This window comes from Bemisia tabaci, chromosome 2 (assembly GCF_918797505.1).
Source record: "Bemisia tabaci chromosome 2, PGI_BMITA_v3".
Lineage (NCBI taxonomy): Eukaryota > Metazoa > Arthropoda > Insecta > Hemiptera > Aleyrodidae > Bemisia > Bemisia tabaci.
Window position 1 is genome coordinate 11,748,143 of NC_092794.1, and position 19,471 is coordinate 11,767,613.

General features: G+C 41.8%; 2 protein-coding genes across 5 annotated transcripts in view; one reads left to right on the plus strand and one right to left on the minus strand.

Annotated features, from left to right (window-relative positions):
- The window catches only part of LOC109033668 (dystrophin, isoforms A/C/F/G/H), a 151,286-nt gene that overhangs the window by 83,371 nt on the left and 48,444 nt on the right, over positions 1-19,471 (plus strand). The window contains exon 40 of one of the 4 annotated variants that reach the window (XM_072296689.1): positions 698-839. The exons of the other annotated variants lie outside the window; for them this stretch is intronic. Coding sequence (XP_072152790.1) covers positions 698-759 — 62 coding nt within the window. The 3' untranslated portion in view covers positions 760-839. Of the gene's footprint in view, positions 1-697; positions 840-19,471 lie in introns of those variants that run through there. 4 annotated transcript variants of the gene reach the window in all.
- Positions 4,155-12,420, minus strand: LOC109033670 (facilitated trehalose transporter Tret1). The gene is made up of 5 exons (XM_019046379.2): positions 12,153-12,420; positions 9,411-9,758; positions 7,772-8,153; positions 6,151-6,493; positions 4,155-5,618 (listed from the first exon to the last, which is right to left on the minus strand). The coding sequence occupies exons 1-5, from the start codon at positions 12,202-12,204 to the stop codon at positions 5,361-5,363; spliced, it is 1,383 nt and encodes a 460-aa protein (XP_018901924.2). The 5' UTR covers positions 12,205-12,420; the 3' UTR covers positions 4,155-5,360.

Sequence of the window (19,471 nt, forward strand, 5' to 3'; positions counted from 1 at the left end):
TACTCTTTTGCCGATCAATCAAGTGTGTTAAACTTTATGCCCATTACCTCGATCCGTGTCATCTACGACAGGATTTTTTTAGCCCACGTCAATTGCTACACCTAGAAAAAAACCGATCCTGTAAACATCAATATCCGACGATTTTACCGCCCTCCATCCTACTAATCTAACCTAACTCTAGATTTTTTCTCTAAAGCTCATTTTTCTATTGCGTTTAGAGTGTGGTCTCCGTGATTCCATTATTTTTATGTAATGCGTTGGAAAAAAAAGGACGTAAAAGTGCAGATTACAACGACGGTCACAACAGATCGTAACAAATTACCTAGTCTAATTAGTATCGGTTCTCCATAAATATTCATCCAATTGTCCTCGCAATTCTACTTAACTCCCTTTATATTTTTCACGATTTTTATTTTTTCTTTTTTTATTTTTTTTTTTTAACCTGGATTTTTTAATCAGTTGTTTCCACTCAAGGGTCACTGTTCCCGCGGTGTCCTTTCAAAATTACCAATTTCATTCCGTTGAAAAGATTTCCTAATTTTACCATTTTAGTAAACAACGATATTAAGATAATGACTGATAGAAATACATTCCGTAATAATTAAATTATATTTTGAGTTTTAGAAATTGAATAAACCATTAAATTAAATACTATTATTTTCCATTGTTATCATACTTTCTTCTCTTTCTGTTACAGGTAATGACTGTGTTTATCGTCATCATGAGTTTTCAGCCGTAAGTGATGTACTTGTACTTTGAATGCATGAATTACTAATCTCATGAAAACGATCAAGTTCGTTTTGGTAAATGATGACCTTGTAGCTCGTGAGACATGATTTTCAATTAGAACTGTGTGTTTCAATCTGTCAGTGTATTGCAGATTCTTAAACTTTTCCCGCGCGGTTTGTCGCAATAGCTCTTTTTGAAATTAAGCGCATAACGTATAAGCAATGTGCGAGTTCCGAAGAACATGGGATCGAGCCTTACTACCCCCCCCCCCCCCCCCCGGTAAATTTCTATAATAAATCGCACCCGACCGTAGGAAAAAAGTCCCTAGTACTAATAAACTCACAACTGCGATATTTTTATCTGCGTAATGTCCCCACCGCCGCCACCGAGAGACTTGTCAAATGAAAAAGAGACAGCCGAAACAAAGATTCGAAACGTCACGGACGAAATCTGAAACACTGAAAGATGACAGGGACTCAGGTAGCTGGCAGACACCACTCCGACTTCATTAACATGCAAATTGTTCGTTCGTAATTGAGAGTGCTCAAGCTCACGACCAACAGTCACAGAGCTATAGTTCCCGCCGTAGAACTTACCGGCGCACAATGGATCGAGTCAATAGGAGAGGTCGGGCACAATTCGGGAACTTGAAACGCTTATATCTCCGTTTATACAGAGCTTTGAGGTTCTGAGCGTGGTTTCATTGGTTTTCTCGTAAAATTGGCTTTCAGAAACACCCCTTATAGTTAAAAATGTGACGAAATCAACATCAATTTTTGCAGTTTAAGTCAAGAATTTCATGTTCGACCTCTCTAATTGACTCGGTCCACTGTGCGGCGGCAGCTAAAGCGCGAATTCTCTCGCAAAAAATTGATGGTCGGTCCTTGCTGTTAAATATCGATTGTCCGTAGCTTTTGCTTTTTTCGTATATTTCGAACGAGAGTTTCTCGTAAAAACGGACTATCACCGATCATTTTCAGTGATAATAAGAAAACGCGGTAGGGTGGTGATACAGTTTGGAAAAACTTGAAATACATGAAAATTTCGGCGAATTGAAAGAAAATATTTTAAAAAAATTGTAAAGTCAGAGGCAAAAGTCAAGGAACTTTGGTGGAGGTAATGAGTTTTTCCCTCTGAAGTGAATATCGCCCTGACCAGAGCGGCTGTGGATTTCTATTTTCTTGAAAGTCATGGTATTTCTCTAATATTAGCCATGCAGCGAGCTGATTATGGAAATTGATAGACAAAGAAGGCATAGGGAGTATGGAGCGACCCTACTGTTTGAAATGGGTGGTTCCTGTTTCCTATAGACTAAGGGAGAAAATGATGGACGAACTTACTATAGGGTCTCTCGTGGGTTGCCGTTAGTTAGTCTATTACCTACCTCCTTTGTCCATTGCAACCACCCGCTTCCACCAGTAGGATCCCTTCATCTCCCTATTTCCTGCTTTGTCTATCAAATTCAATAATCGGTCTGCAGGGACTGCTCGCGAAAAATAAGAAAATTTCGATTTTTGAGTTCAGTCGGCACCCCAGGGAAGTTTTTTGTTTTCATCCTATGACAATTGAAACGTTTAACTATGATCTTGAATCGAAGTTATCAAATTTGAACGCTCTAGAGGCTGCGTGTATGAATTTGAAACTTAAATCACAAGAGAGGTAAAATCATCTTCACTTTGTTGATTGATGATTTTTAAGTGTCGGTTGTCGAGCAAGGAAAGAAGCTGGTTCCTAATAAAAGCTAATCGCAACAGTTTCTCAAGTTTTAATTTCTGAATCCCATATCTTTTGAGTCGTTAATCGGTTTACTTAATTATTCATAGAACGAGTGCTTTGGAAACGAACGTGAACGCACTAGAGTACCTACTTACAGGCACTTACCTCTAGCACCCTGCCATTAACCCCGGAGAGTTGACGTACGGTGGAAAATAATTCAGCACATCGAAATGTTATTCCAAAACTTCGTCCAAATAGACACGTGGATTATTCAGAAGTGGCTCAAAATGATGCGGACCCATTACCCAAATACCAGAGAGTTCCTTATGACCGCTTTGTGGCATTAAACAAACCATTTGAAAATTTGAGCACAGTTCAGCTATCTAGGGATCAATATGTGCCAATAGTTGCAGCAAAATCACGGAAATCGTCCTTGTAGATATGTAGATGCAAGGTGTTCTGGAGATCTTACCCTTACCTGGCATTTATTTTTCAAATATAACAATGGGCCTGTTGCAAACTTTTCCTACAGCAAAAATCACAGTTGTTACTCATAGAAAGTGTCTCAAAAATCACGATGAGCGCATTGGCAAAGTCTGAAATGCACTCCTTACTTCACAATTTGCGTAAGAAATTTGCGTTTTTTCGAGCTTTCCGCTTCAAAAACGATTCCTCGGCACAGGTTATCATTTCGTGAGAGGAGTCATTCCATCCAACCCCTACTCACAAGGATACCACGCAATATTCAACATAGCCGACGCCAATTCGCCAAAACACATATGTAACGGGACGATGATTCTAATCATATCACCTGATAACAATCGGTGCGTTTACATTCACATTTTCTCGCGTTGATAGATATCCGCCTTGATTGACCTCGTGCTCTCCTCAACTTGCGCGCGAGAACGTCGGCCATGTTGAGCAGGGATGGAATGTAAGGACTCCTCTAACAAAGTGTTCATCAGTGCCGTACAGTGCCGTAGTATCCTTTTTGAAGCGGGAAAGCTTAAAAAAACGCAAATTTCTTACGCCGATTGTGAAGTTAGGAGGGAATTTCAGAGTTTGCCGATGCGCTCATCGTGATTTTTGAGACAAAATCAACTAGGAACAACGCTTAGTTTTGCTCTCGCAAAAGTTTGCAACAGGCCCATTGAATTATTTTCTGTCAGACGGGCGTAAGTTAAAAAACTCATGAGTCCTAGCGTCCTGCGTGATCAACGAAAGCTAGGATTCATGAGTTCTTGAACTTGAGGCCGTCTAACGAAAACCGATTCAATTTTAGAATGCCCCTTGTGTCTCCTCGAAGAGCTTTGTCGATGCCTGATTCCGCGGGGACAATTTAGCCGGACAACCATTTTTCCACGGCTATTTAGCGACTTGGGATGTTGTTGAAGTGACTTGAGCCATACGACCTCTAGAAGTCAGTACATTGGACGGAAATGGGCCGATTTTGGACTTTCTAGCATTGAGTAATGTTCTATTTTTCTGCATTCTTTTAATTTGACCCAATTAAAAGTTAACATGTTGACTAGGAGGTCGACTTTGTATGTCAGAACTCCTAGACGATAGAATTCAGATCTCCTGATTCCGTACCCCTTGACTTCATCCAAGTAGGATTAACCTAGATAAAAGCCTGTCATTCCTGGTATGGGTACTTTGAGATACCCTTGTGTGTACACATGATAAAAAATACATAGTTGAAGGGTTAACAATAATGCTGCTAAACTTCCGGTGATATTATTTTAGATTTTCAATGATAACATCTCACCGAGAAAATAGAGCTATGAAAAAAGATGTTATTCATTCATCATTTTTTTCTGTATTATTGTATTACTTTAAATGACTATCATCAAGAAGTGGTATCATACAAAACAAAATATCTTATGTACAACATACATCAAATAGTCTTACCTTCATAGAAGGCATCATTGTAGAATTATGGCAACTTTTACTCCTCTCTTTCCTTTGGAGCAAGTCAGTTGGTCTCAATGAAGAATACATTTTGCCCTCGTCCAGAAAAAAATATTTTCACTCATGACTTTATGGGACTAATAGCACATATCTATGGCCAAAGTGCAAAACCACTCATCTCCGTTTGCAACGTTGCAGCCTTCGCGTCCTATTCTATCTTTATTCTACAAAACTAGTCAAAGTAATTTACTGAAATCTTGCTCGACTCTTCCTCTCTGTTAGCAGAATATTCGGGTTTTTAAAGTTCTAAAGTTGGCTAGTTTTTCCTTGAAAAAACAAAAGAGGAGCGAAAATTTTAAAACACTTCATGGAGATACGTGCTTTCGCACTTCGGCCATCGATATACTGTCTTTGACGTAAGTGAGATATTGTACCTTCAATCGAGAAACACTGCCCGTCTAGGTACGTAAGTGGTTTTGCCTGCCAATTGCGGTGTCGGAGATGTAAGTTTTAAAAAAGAGAACCATGTTTTGGTTTCGACCGGATCACTGCACCGTGTATCTACCAACGAGCTCTTAACCCACCGCCGTTTTCCAAAATGCAGTCGCTTTGAAGTGACCAGATCTTTTCTTCTCCAACAAACTTAGGTTCCTTTTTTCATAATGTCATCCGGTCTTGTGCAGCAATTTCCCGGAATTTTCAGCCATTCTCGAAATTTTTCCGGAATTTTGCGGGTTTTCGTCAGTTTGACCACGAATTTTATCGAATTTGATGATTTTCATTTTATTAATTTTGTTTTTTGTTTTCATCAAATTTAACGCTCTTCGGAACCAAATTCGGGCTTATTTCGGAATTTTTTCCCGGAGTTTTTGAAAAAAATCGGAATTTTTCTCGGAACTTTGGAAAATCGGAATAAATTCCAAGAATCCTGGAATCTTCCGTAAAATAAAATGGCAGCACCGATTTCACGGAATAATTTTCGCTCAGTTCACGCTAGGATTCTATCAGTGACCGAGGATGGCTTGGATCTCGGCGAGCGTTTTGCCCTTGGTCTCGAAGACGCAGAAGAGAGTGAAGAGGGAGCAGCAGAGACTGCTGAGACTGAAGAAGAGGTACATGGCGTAGACGCCGATGCGGTGGCTGACGGTCAAGTAGAGTTTGTTGGTGGCGAAGGAGCAGATGGACAGGACGATGGTGGCAAGGGCAGAGGCGTGACCCTTCACATTGGTCGGCAGGAGCTCGCTCTGCAGGGTGTGCGGCACCTGAGGATCGTGAAAAATGAAACATGCTGTATACAATTTTGTTTAAAGCAATTATTCGCAACGTGTCTACCGACCGGGAAAATCGAGAAATTAGAGCAAACGTAGGGAATCCGCTAGAATTCGGCATGTCAGGGAATTTTATTTTGCAAGCGATTTTCGTCTCAGTGAAATGTCAGGGAAATCGAAAAACACGGATTTTCCGGAAAATATCTCGTGAATTTTACTCTTGCGGCGATTTCTACGAGAATTTCTGCAATATCATTCCTTGAAATTTTCACGGAATTTTCTCCGCACAAAGAGGAAAAATCACAGAAATTTTCAAGACTGGATGTTAAGTAGTTTTTCATTTAAAAAATAAAGTATGACAGGAAGTCTGCGACGTCGCAAACCGAGATACGTGGTTTGGTAGTTTCACCGTCGGTATGCGCCATTTGTTTCCCTGTGCACCTAAGTGTTTTTTCAGATGAGCCAGAACTTATAGTTCCAAATTGCAAAATGCAGTCCAATTGATAGGAGAATCTTGGAGTCTTACCTGGCCGAGACCGAAGGCGTAAGCGATGCCGAAGAGCATGATGCCGAGATGGGGCATGAAGACGTAGTCGTGGACGTCGTAGGGGGTCTGATAGGCGAAGTAGTAGTAGATGGCCGACTGGCCGGTGAGGAGGCTGAGCGCGAGCGTGGAGGCGATGAGGAGGGGCTTGCGGCCGAAGGAGTCGATGACGCTGGTGGCGGCCACCCCGGCCACGGCCCCCGCCCACCCGAACACGATGAGCGTCACCCGCGGGTCCCACCACTCCCAGCCGCCCCCGCCGTCGCCCGACGGAGCCGGCAGGGTCGTCGACGCGTAGGCGAACACGCAGCTGATCCCGCCCAACCTAAGGACAAAAACCCTCGTCAGTTTTGGGGTATGATGGCCAGGACCAGGGATGCAAAATGAAACTTCACGGAGTGGAATTTCTAGCAGAGGTCGCAAGACAGAGAGGGTGAAGAAGGGGGAGGAGGAGACAAATATGTAATAAGCAGGAAACAAATTAGGGCAGATGGAAGAAGGATAGAAAGGAGGAAAGGCAGAAGAAAAGTAGTAAAAAGAAGTTTTTATTCCTATTCTTCTTCTTCTTCCTTTCTTTCTTTACATCTTCTCTTTCTCCCCTTATTTTTCTCTTCTTCTCCTTTTCTTTCCTTTCCCTTTTTTCTCTTTCTCTTCTTTTTCCCCTCTTCTTCTTCTTCTTCTTCAGCTCCTCGTCTCTTTTCACTACTTCTTCTCTTTTTTGATCCTCTTTCCATTTAACCAGATAGATTTTTCGGTAGATTTAACCAGGTGTCTGCCTTTCCGCATTTTACGTCCCTACTTTCCTCTTATGCCGTATTTTGTTTAAGCAGCTCCAAATAACATAACACTTTGAAACTTTATGTGACTCCCTCGTAGCGCCCCGTCTCATAATCCAGGCGCGCTGAAGCAGAATCTTTTTCTGTTTAAACGGGGAAAAACTCACACAATTTTAAGCTGTTATTTAGATTTGAGTCGAAAATAATAAGATTCAAGAGAATGACAGGTGGCGTCTATTGTAGTTAGGCCGAATCTTGTTGAATTCGTACAATTGAACATCATTAGCAATTAAGAACTACAATATCTGGCGCATCCATAATAACACTCATGCGTAAAGGGAAACTAAAAGCGCACACGTTGTTTCTAAACTGAGCCAGAAATTGTAGTTTCTAATTGCAAAATGTTGTCCAATTCATCCTCATCTGACATAGTATGTTGGGCCCCACGATCCAAGTCCTCTTTGAGCAAGGGCAACGCTATCCCAGTAAGAATACTATCACGAAGAAAAAAACCTCATGCATGGGACCCGAAGTTTAGGTCATATGGATCTCTGAAGTTTTCGGATCTCGCATCCGAAACTTGAGGTCCAGCTGCCGAAGTTCGAGTCTAGACATCTGAAGTACCTAGGTACATACCGAAGGGTTCGGGTCACGCATCTGAAGTATCCGGTACATACCTAAGTACTTCAGATGTCTGACCCGAACTTCGGCAGCTGGACCTCAAGTTTTTGGATGCGTGATCCGAAAACTTCAGAGATCCATATGACCTCAACTTCGGGTCCCATACACGAAGTTTTTTTCTCCGTGTAAATGGAGATTGTGGGAACCTTTGGAAGGCGTTGACGACGAGGAGTATCTTGAGGGCCTTCCAGTTGCCGGCGTCGCGGAAGAGGGTGCCCCAGGTGGCGGGGCTGGCCATGTCCATCTCGATCTTCTTCTTGATGGCCTGGAGCTCGGCGTCGTCGCTGGCCCGGGGGCCTCGGAGCCGGGCGAGGGCGGCCCTGGCGGCGGGCTCCCGCCCCTGCATGAGGTGGTAGTAGGGCGACTCGGGGACGAGGGCGCTGAGCAGGAGGATGGCCACCGGGAAGAGGAGGGTGATCCAGTTGAGGCTCGCGAACGACATCCACGGCCCGAACGTCATCGAGCACGCCGAACCCGTCTGCAGCATTATCACGAAGATCCCGCTCAGAGCGCCTCGGATCTTCGCACCTGCAGATTGAAAACAAAATATTTCACGAAAATATTAAACCATTCATAATTGAATCAGTGAGTTCGAAAACACACCAACTCGGGAAAAAAAAAAAAATGTTCAGGAAACACCTAAAACTGCGCAGCGGGCGAAGAAGTTAGTTTAAGAAAAACCTTCTTGGTGCCAAAGGACAAGTACTTAGAGACTTTGTAAAGCACCAAGATGAAATCGATACACCATGTTTGATGGCAGATAATTAAGCGTCTAAAAATTTCCGAGTTGGTGTGTTTTCTTTCTCACCGACTTTCAGATACTGATTTTTCATAGTCTGCCCTGAAAAATTTATATCTTTCGACCTGAATAACGCTTGTTTTATACATTTTTTTATAATTTATATAACTTGTTGGTACAAGGTATACTGAACCGAAAAAAGAAAACCGCAAAATCGGATGGTCACCCGTTTTCCTTGAAATGGCCAAAAATTGGCATTTCCAATGAAATAGTTCAATTTTTCCCTTTTCATCCCGTCGCTGTTTCGAGCACTTCCGATAGCAATTTCGAAATTTCCTTTTGCGTGCAGATGCTTCTATCCATAAGTGTTACTAAACCGTAAAAAAGTGAATATCGAAAAAAACCCGAGTTGGTGTGTTTTCAAACTCACTGATTCAATTTTCTTTCGTTTAATGTCGCTGTGGTTCTCCTGCATTGAGAAATAGGAGGAAACAACAAAAAGAAACGAAGGAGAGAAAAAAAATATGAAAAGAAGAATCATGGTATAATAAATTTTTATTCGAGGTTATTTACTTACATGCTGGTTACGAATGGTCTGGCCACTGTGATTTGTGTGCTATTCGTTTTATCTGCCAGTTATATTGTCAAAAATTTCGTTTTCTTTTGCTTGTTTACCTGTCTGATACCATCATGCAGTTCTTTTCTATTTGTTTTATTGCTTTAAAGATGGCTCTGAGAGGCCGAAAAGGCTTTCAGCATGTAATCATTGTAGCCATGCTTGTAACCAGCATGTAAGGAAATAACCTTCAATAAAAATGTATAGTACGAAGATTCTTCTTTTTATAATTATTTTAGCATACGGTACTACTCTGTCAAAGATGTTTGAAGGAGAGAACGATTGGCGTGCAATTATACTTGATAATCTGCGAACGTATTACCTGGAACTACTTGATCTTAACTAGAATTCTATTTTTAATCATGCTATGCTCGTAGCTGAAATGAACAAACAAATACGCGATAGTGAGGGCTGAGTGGACAAATCTTACCTGCGATCTCACCGACGTACATAGGCGCGACAGTGTAGCCGATGCCCTTGCCGACACCGGCAAAGAGGCGGGCGAAGTAGAGGTGCTCGGGCGTGGAGGCGGTGAGGGCGAGCGTGGAGGCGGCGGCGTAGGCGAGGGCGGAGAGGCGGACGGCGTTGAGGCGCCCGAGGCGGTCCATGAGGTACCCGCTGGGGATGGGGCTGATGAGGTTCCCGACGTCCATGAGGGCCACCATCCAGGCCACGTCGCTCTCCTCGACCTGGATCGGGATCTCCCCCGACCGGAGCTTCGGCAGCACCACCGAGACCCATGACAGCCACAGCCCCGAGAGCAGGATCGTCAGGAACGCTGGGACATACGGACAACGGATCAATCAGATCACATCTGGACCGCGTTTAGCAGAAATGAACCAAGCCACATCAGCTATAGACGATTTTAGTGGTGACGTAACGGAGCTATATTGGTGGTTCGATATCTCGAAAGTCGAAATGTGCCCCAACAAACAAACATAACCTCCAAAATGAACAATTGACGAAATACTGCTAAAACTAGCCTGAAACCAAACAATTAATCCATGGGACTTTAAAATTATGAAAGCTACTCATTTACCAAAACGTTTGAGATCACAATCACAAGAATTGATTGTAAAATAAACTCGTACTATCATAGACAGTCATCGAGCGAATACCCCTACCCCCCCCCCCCCCCGCCTATATCCCGCAGATTCCTCCATGTTCGTTTGTTGGGGCACGTTTCGACTTTCGAGGTATCGAAATTATAACGAGATGTGACGTCACACTAAATGCGTCTATTGCCAAAAACCGGGTAATTTTAGCTTTTACAAGAGAACGTTTGTGCGGATTCCTTTGAACATTGCAAGGAATCTGCCTCGTACTATACAGAGGATTCTCTGAAATTCGTACAAAAATCCGCACAACCTTTTTCATGTAAAAAATGAATTTTCCCAATTGAATTTCACTGAGAAAAAACTATGGTTTATAAACCTATTAGAGGTAAATATGGAACACCTATAATAGTCGTAAATAAACTAATGATTCTCGGTCTGTGAACCATACTAAGGTCTCTGTACCTAATTGAGGTACAGGTACCATAACTAAGGTATATGTGCTATTATTATATGTAGAGGTACTACTATTAGTGGTGTTCCATATTTACCTCTAATAGGTTTATAAGCCATAGTTTTTTCTCAGTGTTGGACACAGATGTTGTGGCTTGGTTCCTTTCTGCGTAACGCGGTTCATGTTGCAATAATGCAATTTTGTGAATTCTGCCGCGATAGCGAAAAGAGCCGCAAGGGGCCGTCTATAATTTACGTAACTCAGTGATTTCATCTGAAAGAGATTTCAGAAATTTTGAAGGGAACTCGATTCCAAAAATTTGAGAGTTACGGTTCTCCTCGCTATTATGGCAGAGTTGGTGCGTTAAGTTCGCCTTCAATTTAGTGTGATACTGTGCCACGCTCGGGTGGTCGAATAGTTGCATCGCGCTTTCGTGTTTTAACTTTAACTATGGGTCCAGTACACTTTTATTGTTATTTCTGAAAATCCAGGTACTTTGCCAGCCGTGGCAGGAATAATTAGGAACTACTATTCCCAGCTCATTTTAGAAACAATGTGCAGATAAGTTCTTTTACAAATGAGTTCCTTAGAAATCGTATGCAAAATGAAGTCCAATCAGACGTCAGCGAAAATGGAGCTTATTTTCACTCCCACGTTATCGAGAGAGTCAAGGGAGTAGTAACGAACACATTTTCGGAGATGCTTTCATAGGCAGCGCAGCACCTCTATGTGAAAGCATCTCCAATTTGTTAGCAAAACAACTTAGCACGCGTCAGGAAATTTTCCATCAAATTGTACAGCAATTAGTTTAATGCTCGATTCAACGCAAGGAAACTTCGGTTCACTGTGAGCGAGAAGTGTGAATTGACGCATTCCATAACCTCTCTTTTCTATTTTGTGCATGAGATGAGTTTGGAAGATTTTGAATTTGTCCATTGTTCTCTGCGAAGATTTCGATAAGGAAGCATAAATTGTCGTGCTTTTTTCCCTACTCTTTCAAGTGATTCACTAGTGCTCCCGTTCAAAACGAATTGACTGACTCGGCTTAGAAAAATGTAACCACGCACAATTGCTGGAGATAGCACGTTCGGCTGTTTTGTCTGCTAATATGTGAGATATTTTAGGAACGTAAATTAATGACCCACGTGGCGATTGATGCCCTCTTTCTAGGAATTGGGCATTAGAGCTTTTTAAAGTGTCAGGACAGGGGAAAAACAGTTAAGCCACCCTTATTTGCTCTGTGAATGGGTTTAACGTTTCGGACAAAAAATTTTGCATAAAAACTATTTAAAATTATGTTTTTTTAACCGTGTGGCATGTCTCCAACTGTCAGACAATTTGACGAAAATGTTTCAGGGAAATGCTAGAGAATTGTAAAAAGTCAGGGAAAATCTGGAAATGTCAGGGAAAATGACGAAAATGTCAGGGAAAAACAGTTAAGCCACCCTTATTTGCTCTCTAGAAATGGTTTATAGTTTCGAACAACAAATTCTGTCTGAAAACAATTTAAAAGTATGTCTTTTCAACCATCTAGCATATCTTCAATCCTCAGGAAATTTTACCGAAATGTTTAAAAGAAATCCGTGAAATGTCAGAGGAATTCAGTTTCTAGATTTTCCGAGCAAAATTGGACGAAAAGACATGAAAAAAAAACTTTGCCTACCGGTGAGCGCGGCGAGCAACTGGGAGAAAATCCCGTGGAACCCGAGTTTCATTTGTGGTTTGGCGATTGGGCGAGGGCAAGGGTGAGGGTGTTGCACTTTTTGCAGTCCATCCAAGGCCCCCTCGAAGCGCGGAACGAAGCACCGAACCGGACTCGGGACTCCAACTGTGGCATTGAACCGCGGAATTCGCGCGAGCTTCCAAGACGTCCCGCTCCGGACTGATGACGCCGGGCCTAGAAAAGCGTCTCCCACCTGTCAACCAGCACCGCGTCGGAAACGCTTGTTTGGATTTCCTTATCGACGGTGACGAATCGTTCGAGTGTCCGAGATTCCGCCAGAGATTCGCGTAGAGAAGGGAAGGAATACGAACTATCTGGCCAAAGATGATTTCTTCAGCTTCCGGGCAAAGTATCACAAGCGCCATGCGACGCTTCAAGAATTTCGCCGCCTCTTTATTTTTTTTACAGAGAAATTGTTTAAGAAAGCTGTCCAAAAATGTCACTGAATTTTCTTTGTGCTGCCGATAAAATTCAGTGACATTTTCAAACAGATGCAACCAACAATTTCTCTGTAAAAAAATAAAATGGCGGCGGAAGTTTTGAAATGCTGCATGGCGCTTGTGATACTTTGGCCAGAAGGTGAAGATTTGCGCTGCCGAATCATCGGTGATCAATGAATGGTGTTATCGCTGCTCATGGAACGTGTTTTTTGAAAAATTGACTCAGAGATCGAGATCAGCCGAAAGAAACCTAATCTTATTGAGACCAAATCGACAAAATGAGGAAATGTTCCTAAACTTTTACTCAACTTTCTATATTAGTCGATTGCCGGACGAAGATACGTAAATCCATTCCAAGGATGCACTATTGGACCGCGTTTAGCAGAAAGGAACCAAGCCATATCATCCATTACCAAATTTAATTCGGCAATCTAATTTTTTACATGAAAAAAGTTGTCCGGATTTTTGTGCAAAGTTAAGTGAATTGTCTGCATAGTACGAGGTAGATAGCTTAAAATTTTTAAAGGAATCCGCAAAAACGTACTCTTGTAAAAACTGAAATTACCGGGTTAAAGGCTATAGCCGATGTGGCATGGTCTATTTTTGCTTAACGCGGTCCAATTGACTCGGAAAATTCAATTTTTTTCCAAGAACGTACCCGTCTTACTTTTGTTCAAAATGTTTTCTGACTTTTGAATGAGATCGAAGAGAAATGAGTATAATTTTAAGTTAAAGATGCCCGAGATTCTCCTGATCAGAATGTCATTTGCGAAGGAAAATTTTACCACACTAAAATCCAGGTAGGTTCTTTCGTAAGGAGAATGACGATAATATGTTCATGGGCCGATCGAGAAACTTATCGTGGGGTGGCAGAAAGGCACCTAATCAGGGGGCGAGGGAGTCTAGGGGGTTATAATAAGAACCCCGCCAAGTCTTCTTCACTGTTGCAGATCCCTATCGAGAGTTTCCTAACTCAAAAGGAGGGTTTGGGGGATTTATTTTGCTTCAAACAACAAAATGTGAATTTTGAAAACTTTGAGTCGTTACAGGAACAATTTCAGCTTTTCGCACCGTTAAAATCCAGTCACAATTTTAAAGATGATAGACATGCCACGCACGCAATTTACTTAGCAAAATCCAGCTCAGCTCTCAAGAGGGTCCGAGCAGATTTCCGTGGAGCAGACCCCTCTATTTTTGCCCATGTATAAGTCATTCAATACCAATTGAATTTTTGTGCTACATAATAGTTCTAAACGCTTAGCATCTTCCCTCCTTCCCCCTCCCTCCCTGATACGCTTTGCGTACTTATGAGCGGCCACGCCGAAGTATAGAATTCTGATCGATTTTCCTCGCGGATATTGTTTTTCTTTGACCTTGTTGCAAACGAGCAAAACTCGAGCGTGAAAATCCGTCGGCCAAAGCGCGGTCGTCGTAGAATAGCTCAATCACACAATCTCATAGGCGATGCCCGAAGCCACGGCCCCTAGACAGCACGCGACGCGAAGTGTGCCGCGCGACGGGTGCAATGATTTTCAAGCCACGGTTCCACCGGGTGTTTGCGACACCACACCAAGTAAACCGCGCGGCTTGTCGGGCCCGGTTCGGTCATCTCTCGTCAAATTAAATCTCGTATTAAAGCCAAACCTTAATCGTTATTTTTGGAGATTTTATGGCTTGCATGTGTATGATTACTGAAAAGAGAATTTCGGTGAATCCGAACTAGTGAGGAGCATATTGAACCAGGTTTTGTTCGGTACACACAAACGAATTATCCGGTCATGTCAACGAAACTTTTCGGTCCGCTGAACAGAACTATAAGCCTTATAAGACTATCACTTATAAAGTATGAAACATCTAGCAAATTCCAGGTGGGACCAGAAAAGGTCCCTAACGCAACTCCTCTTTTAACAGGCACTTGGTACCCTGAGTGCCTGTTATTTAAACCAAACGATAAATCCGTAACATGAGGTGATGTAACTAGACCTCATTTGCAGAGGCAGCCCGAAAGATGAGCGCTGGGTCATCGCGCGGCAATCTTAGCGTCGCGATTTTTTTGTGGAAACACGGATTGACGTTTCAGCGTGTGTCGTAGCGTCGCGTCGCGTCTTCTTCAAGTGTTGCTCGAAACTAATGAATTAGTTTACTGTCACGTTTGTTTGTTATCTTATTTTCTGTTTCGTCTGCGACCGACATGACAATACGGACATCGTTTCCGTGGCAAGTTCCGCGGTGTTGCCAAGAGTTTAATTATGTTCTTTAGCACTCTTATGTTACGTCGGAACTTTAATGACGCGTGTTTTTACTATCCCGGAGTTGGGTCAATGAACCTATGCACAAGTAGCTCGCAACTCATTACATGGGCTACATTTTGCAATAGAGCTCTTGCTTGTGTAGGTAATTTGCGTTTTAAGGACAGATCCGTTTGTAAAACGCGAGAAACACGATGGTGCCACTGGTTTTCTCTGAAATCAACTCGAAAGCTCCAAAAAAGCTCTCAAAGTTGAGGCCGTAATGGAGGGTATATCCCATGATACCCTGAGAGCCCACCTCTATATTTAATTAAACTCTCCATGCAAAGTTAGGGAGCGAACACGTTAGCAGGGTTACCATGTATTCGGTTTTGGAGTCCCCAAAGTGGCAACCCTGTTATTTGTATTTGCTCCCTATCTTTGCATTGAGAGTTTTCCTTGTACAGAGGTGGACACTGGATCTTATTTAAAATTCTGTGAAAAATTCGAAAAGAAAAATTGAAAAGTGTCTTAAAAATTCCGTTAACACCCCCCCCCCCCCCCACAGTTTTCATCCTTACGTATCAAAACTATTTAAGAATCTTCACGCATTACGGCACAGAGGATTTCTTCACTTGATACTTTTTACACAGTTCTCATCGCTTCAGTTTTTCCTTACGGAAAGTAAACTTCTAATCGCTCGTCCAAACATTTTACCCCCGAACTCCTTTTTTTCATTTTGTTATTGTTTTGAACGAGACGTATTTGTATTCTACCAATGAATTTGCAGCCATCCCTTTTGGATTGTTCATTTTTATTCCATAGCTTTTAGACCTTAGACAATTATAGAGATTTATCGAAGAGAGTCGTGCGTCGATAAGAATAGATCACGCGAGTTGTTGGCTCTCTATGGGCTGTTTTCCAGGTTTTTTCCAAGTCAGATAATTTTCAGTCAAGTCTACTTTTTACATTGCACGTGTTCTAGTCGAGAGCTAAACAAATAAACTGAAAAGCTGATTATAACGGTTTCCATTCTCCCATCCAGAGCAGCATGTTGGATCGGAAGACTGGGCTCAATCGACTCTCAAAAAAAGAAAAAAAAAATCAACCTCTGACAGTTTTAATGAGGTTTCAAGTTTTGTCATTATTGAAGAGTCGAAATTCAAAACATCATAAGTGCCACTAGGCGTTGCTAAGATCGCGCATTGTGTTCTTGACTGTTGAAAGAACTTAAATACTTTCTCTTCGTAAACTTTTTATTGGGGAATTCTGTCTAAATTTGGTTTTTATTTCTGGAAAAATTATCTCTTTACAAAACCACAAGATTTTCGCTAAATCAAAGGAGCAATTCCAGAATCTGTGGAACATTTGATAGCATTTGGCATGTTTTAAATCTCCACTTCCCAGATAACAAGATTAGCAAGCGGCACGCCATTTTCGTGTGTAAAAGCCCTTGTTAATTCAGTTTATACCCTTCACTGACGAATATCGCACGTGCAATTTACGCACTTGCGATTCAGATTATGAACATTTACATAAGCATCTGCTAATCTAGTTTGATGAAACGCGAATCAATATTAAGAATAAACCGTAGAATACCAAACTGAGTTGAGTATCATGTCGTATTTATTACGAAAGCCCTTTTGAGTGTCTAATATTTTGGCATCGGAACGGATACATAACTTACAACAAAGCAGATCCTTAATCGAACTTTTTGAATTGAATGGATTTGGACGCATCAGTGCGACATGAGTCCATTTACATTAGTAGATTTAAGAAAGAACTTATCTGTTCTAATATTGATCGGACTTCTTGGCTGGAGTTAGGAAGCCAATGCAGAGCTGTTTTTTGCGCAAAAGCTACGATAAAGGCAGGACTCGGAGAAGGAAAAACACTTCAATCACCCTGAAGCTCATAAAGGGATTTTTCCGGTGTTCTCATGTTGATAAAGATTAGTCTTTGATATTTTAATCAGTGCCTACCCCAAGAATGTCATGTTTCGTGTTTCCGATTATTTGCCGTGAGAAATGTAAATAACTATAGACCTGTCCCGCCATGAACAATTTTCGGCCGCCTCAATGTTAAACTGTAAGAGAGAGACATACTCCGCGGTAGAAAACCATGTCCATAGGAGAGTTAAATGCATGAAAATTTCAAGGAAAAAGATTCATAATCCTCCTCAAAAATAAAAATTTATCGGAGGAAACAAAAAAAAAGAAGAAGAAGAAGGAAATGAACAGAGAAAATATGATTCCGGTTTTTTTTTTTGCTGTGCGGCCCTTCTTTCATAAAATTGCCGCACAAAAGCCATACAAAATAGCCATTTTTTTTTTATTTTCTGACTCAAATATAGATATCCTGGCTATTGTTTTCGGTTGAGTCCGTATGCATACTGTCTCATACTGTCGAATGGCACGAGTTGGAACCGAAAAGCCTCGTCATCAAAGGAGTTTCGGAGGAGCAACAAGCCACCGTGAGCACATAATATAACAATGATCCATCATTCCGTGGGGACAGCTCTCGGCAATAATCATCCGCATAGTCCGCATGAGAGTGTCCGTAACGCTCAAAAGATCCCTTTTGAAATCAAAGGGTGTTGCGCCACCCTACCCCCCTTCCCCCTTACCGAAGAAGGGATTCAGAGTAACCTCAATGACCGCGATGTAATGAGTTTTGCTGGAAATACGGGACAGAAAAAAATCGCCTGCTCTTTAAAGCGCTCAGCCGATAGGAAGCGCTTTTTGATTTTAATCCGCCACTAGAATTAATATTTATTAGCAATAGAGAAGGAGAGGTAGAATAATATATTTATATTAATTATTAAAAATAGAGAAGGAGAGGTAGAATAATATACAGTAGACTCTGGATTATCCGGATTAATTGGTGCCGGGCCTGATCCGGGTGAAAAAAAATCCGGATAATAATAGTAAACACAAACACCACCAACCAACACCACAGTATTCTTTTTATGTATACATCATGTACATACCAACACGAATTTAAAAGGTTAACGCCAAATTAAACGACTCAATGGTGATTGTGAATGGTAGCCGACAACGATAAATTACAATACAACGATTAAAGCGCGCAATGCGTGAAGTATTCATACAGTCTTGTAGCCGCTAATGTGCGTTTTAGGCTAACCAACCGACTGCACTGCGTTTGGCGTAATGCGAGAAGTATTTATGCAATCAAGTAGGCGCTAATGCGTTCCACGCCGACCTCACTGTTTGGCGCAATGCGTGAAGTATTCCTTCAGCCTTGCAGGCGCCAATATGCCTTGCGACCGCTTCTCCGCGGATCCCCTCACTTATCGGAATGCGTACGTAGTTACATGGTTGCAAAATCGAACCGGATAATCCAGAGTCCGGATAATACGAAGCCGGATAATCCAGAGTCTACTGTATGCATAAAGTAATATAGTTAGTAATATTTAAGTGCATACATGAGTGGCACTACGTTCAAATGACGCACCAGCTCAACATTGAGATGACAGAGATGGGCCTAACATATTTAGAATAGAATGATCTGTGATACCTTTATTTAATGCTTCTGATGTCAAAATACAGAGGACAACAATCGCTTTTTCTATATTTTATTTTTTAGCGGCAGTGTAGTTTTCTCAAAATCGATCGTTGAAATTTTGGTGAGCGAGTTCTTTTCATCTCAACAGTGCTCATCATCTTTAGGGAACTGAAGAACGAACCTACGTAGCAAACATCTGAGCGCTTCTCTAATACGAACGTATCAGAGCTTTCCCGCTTGTTTTCCACTGCCGTGTCCACAAGTTTTTCTGCGACTGGTGAACGGTGGGTAAGTCACTTGTGCTGAAGGATCAAAGTTTCTCAGGTACATTTCAGGCGTCAGGTGAGCGTGAAATTTTAATGAAACGTCTCGTGAATTTCAAGGGCAATCTCAGTCACACCACTCTACCGCGCTGCAAACTGTTCCAAACTGCTGTAGATCAAATATTTATGTTTTGCGGAAAGTCAAGCAAATTTTTCCCGGGCAGAAAATCCTCTGAAAATTTCAAATCTAACTGTTGCCAAGTTTCTCTCGGTTTTTCCCCCGAAAAATTTGTCATTTATATTTAAGACATCGAATCAGCGCTTTAGGGCACTCTGCGACTCCCAATCGTCAACGGAATGGAACCTATCCTTCCACAGATCATCTGGGAAACGGTACCCCACGTCTCATCCTCTATTCTTATCCGTCGATTCTGTGTTTTTCAGTGGCGTGGCGTGAATTGGGATGTATATCGATCTTTATGACATTCAAACCTATGGTACAGAATCGCACTGGAAAAAAAAACACGTTGAATCTAGAGTCCAGACTCTTAAAAACATCGACAAGAAAAAATACTCTTGATTCAATCGGATTTTTGCTTAAATCAAGGACCCTCTTGAGCGAATTTCCTTTTGATTTCAGCTTAAATCTGATTGAATCAAGAGTCCTTTTTCTTGTCAATGTTTTCAAGAGTCCGGACTCTAGATCCAATGTGTTTTTTTTCCAGTGCGATTATTAAGGTGTTCGCTGCGAACACCCCGCCCAACACGAAATATTGCAGCAATATTGCAGCAATATTGTCAAT

Bases quoted from the DNA above. Each gene is read 5' to 3' on its own strand.
- LOC109033670 (XM_019046379.2), bottom strand. From the start codon at position 12,204: ATGAAACTCGGGTTCCACGGGATTTTCTCCCAGTTGCTCGCCGCGCTC. The intron at 8,154-9,410 runs GTAAGATTTGTC...TTCAATCTGCAG, and splicing joins GTACGTCGGTGAGATCGCAG to GTGCGAAGATCCGAGGCGCT. The intron at 5,619-6,150 runs GTAAGACTCCAA...CACGATCCTCAG, and splicing joins ACGCCTTCGGTCTCGGCCAG to GTGCCGCACACCCTGCAGAG.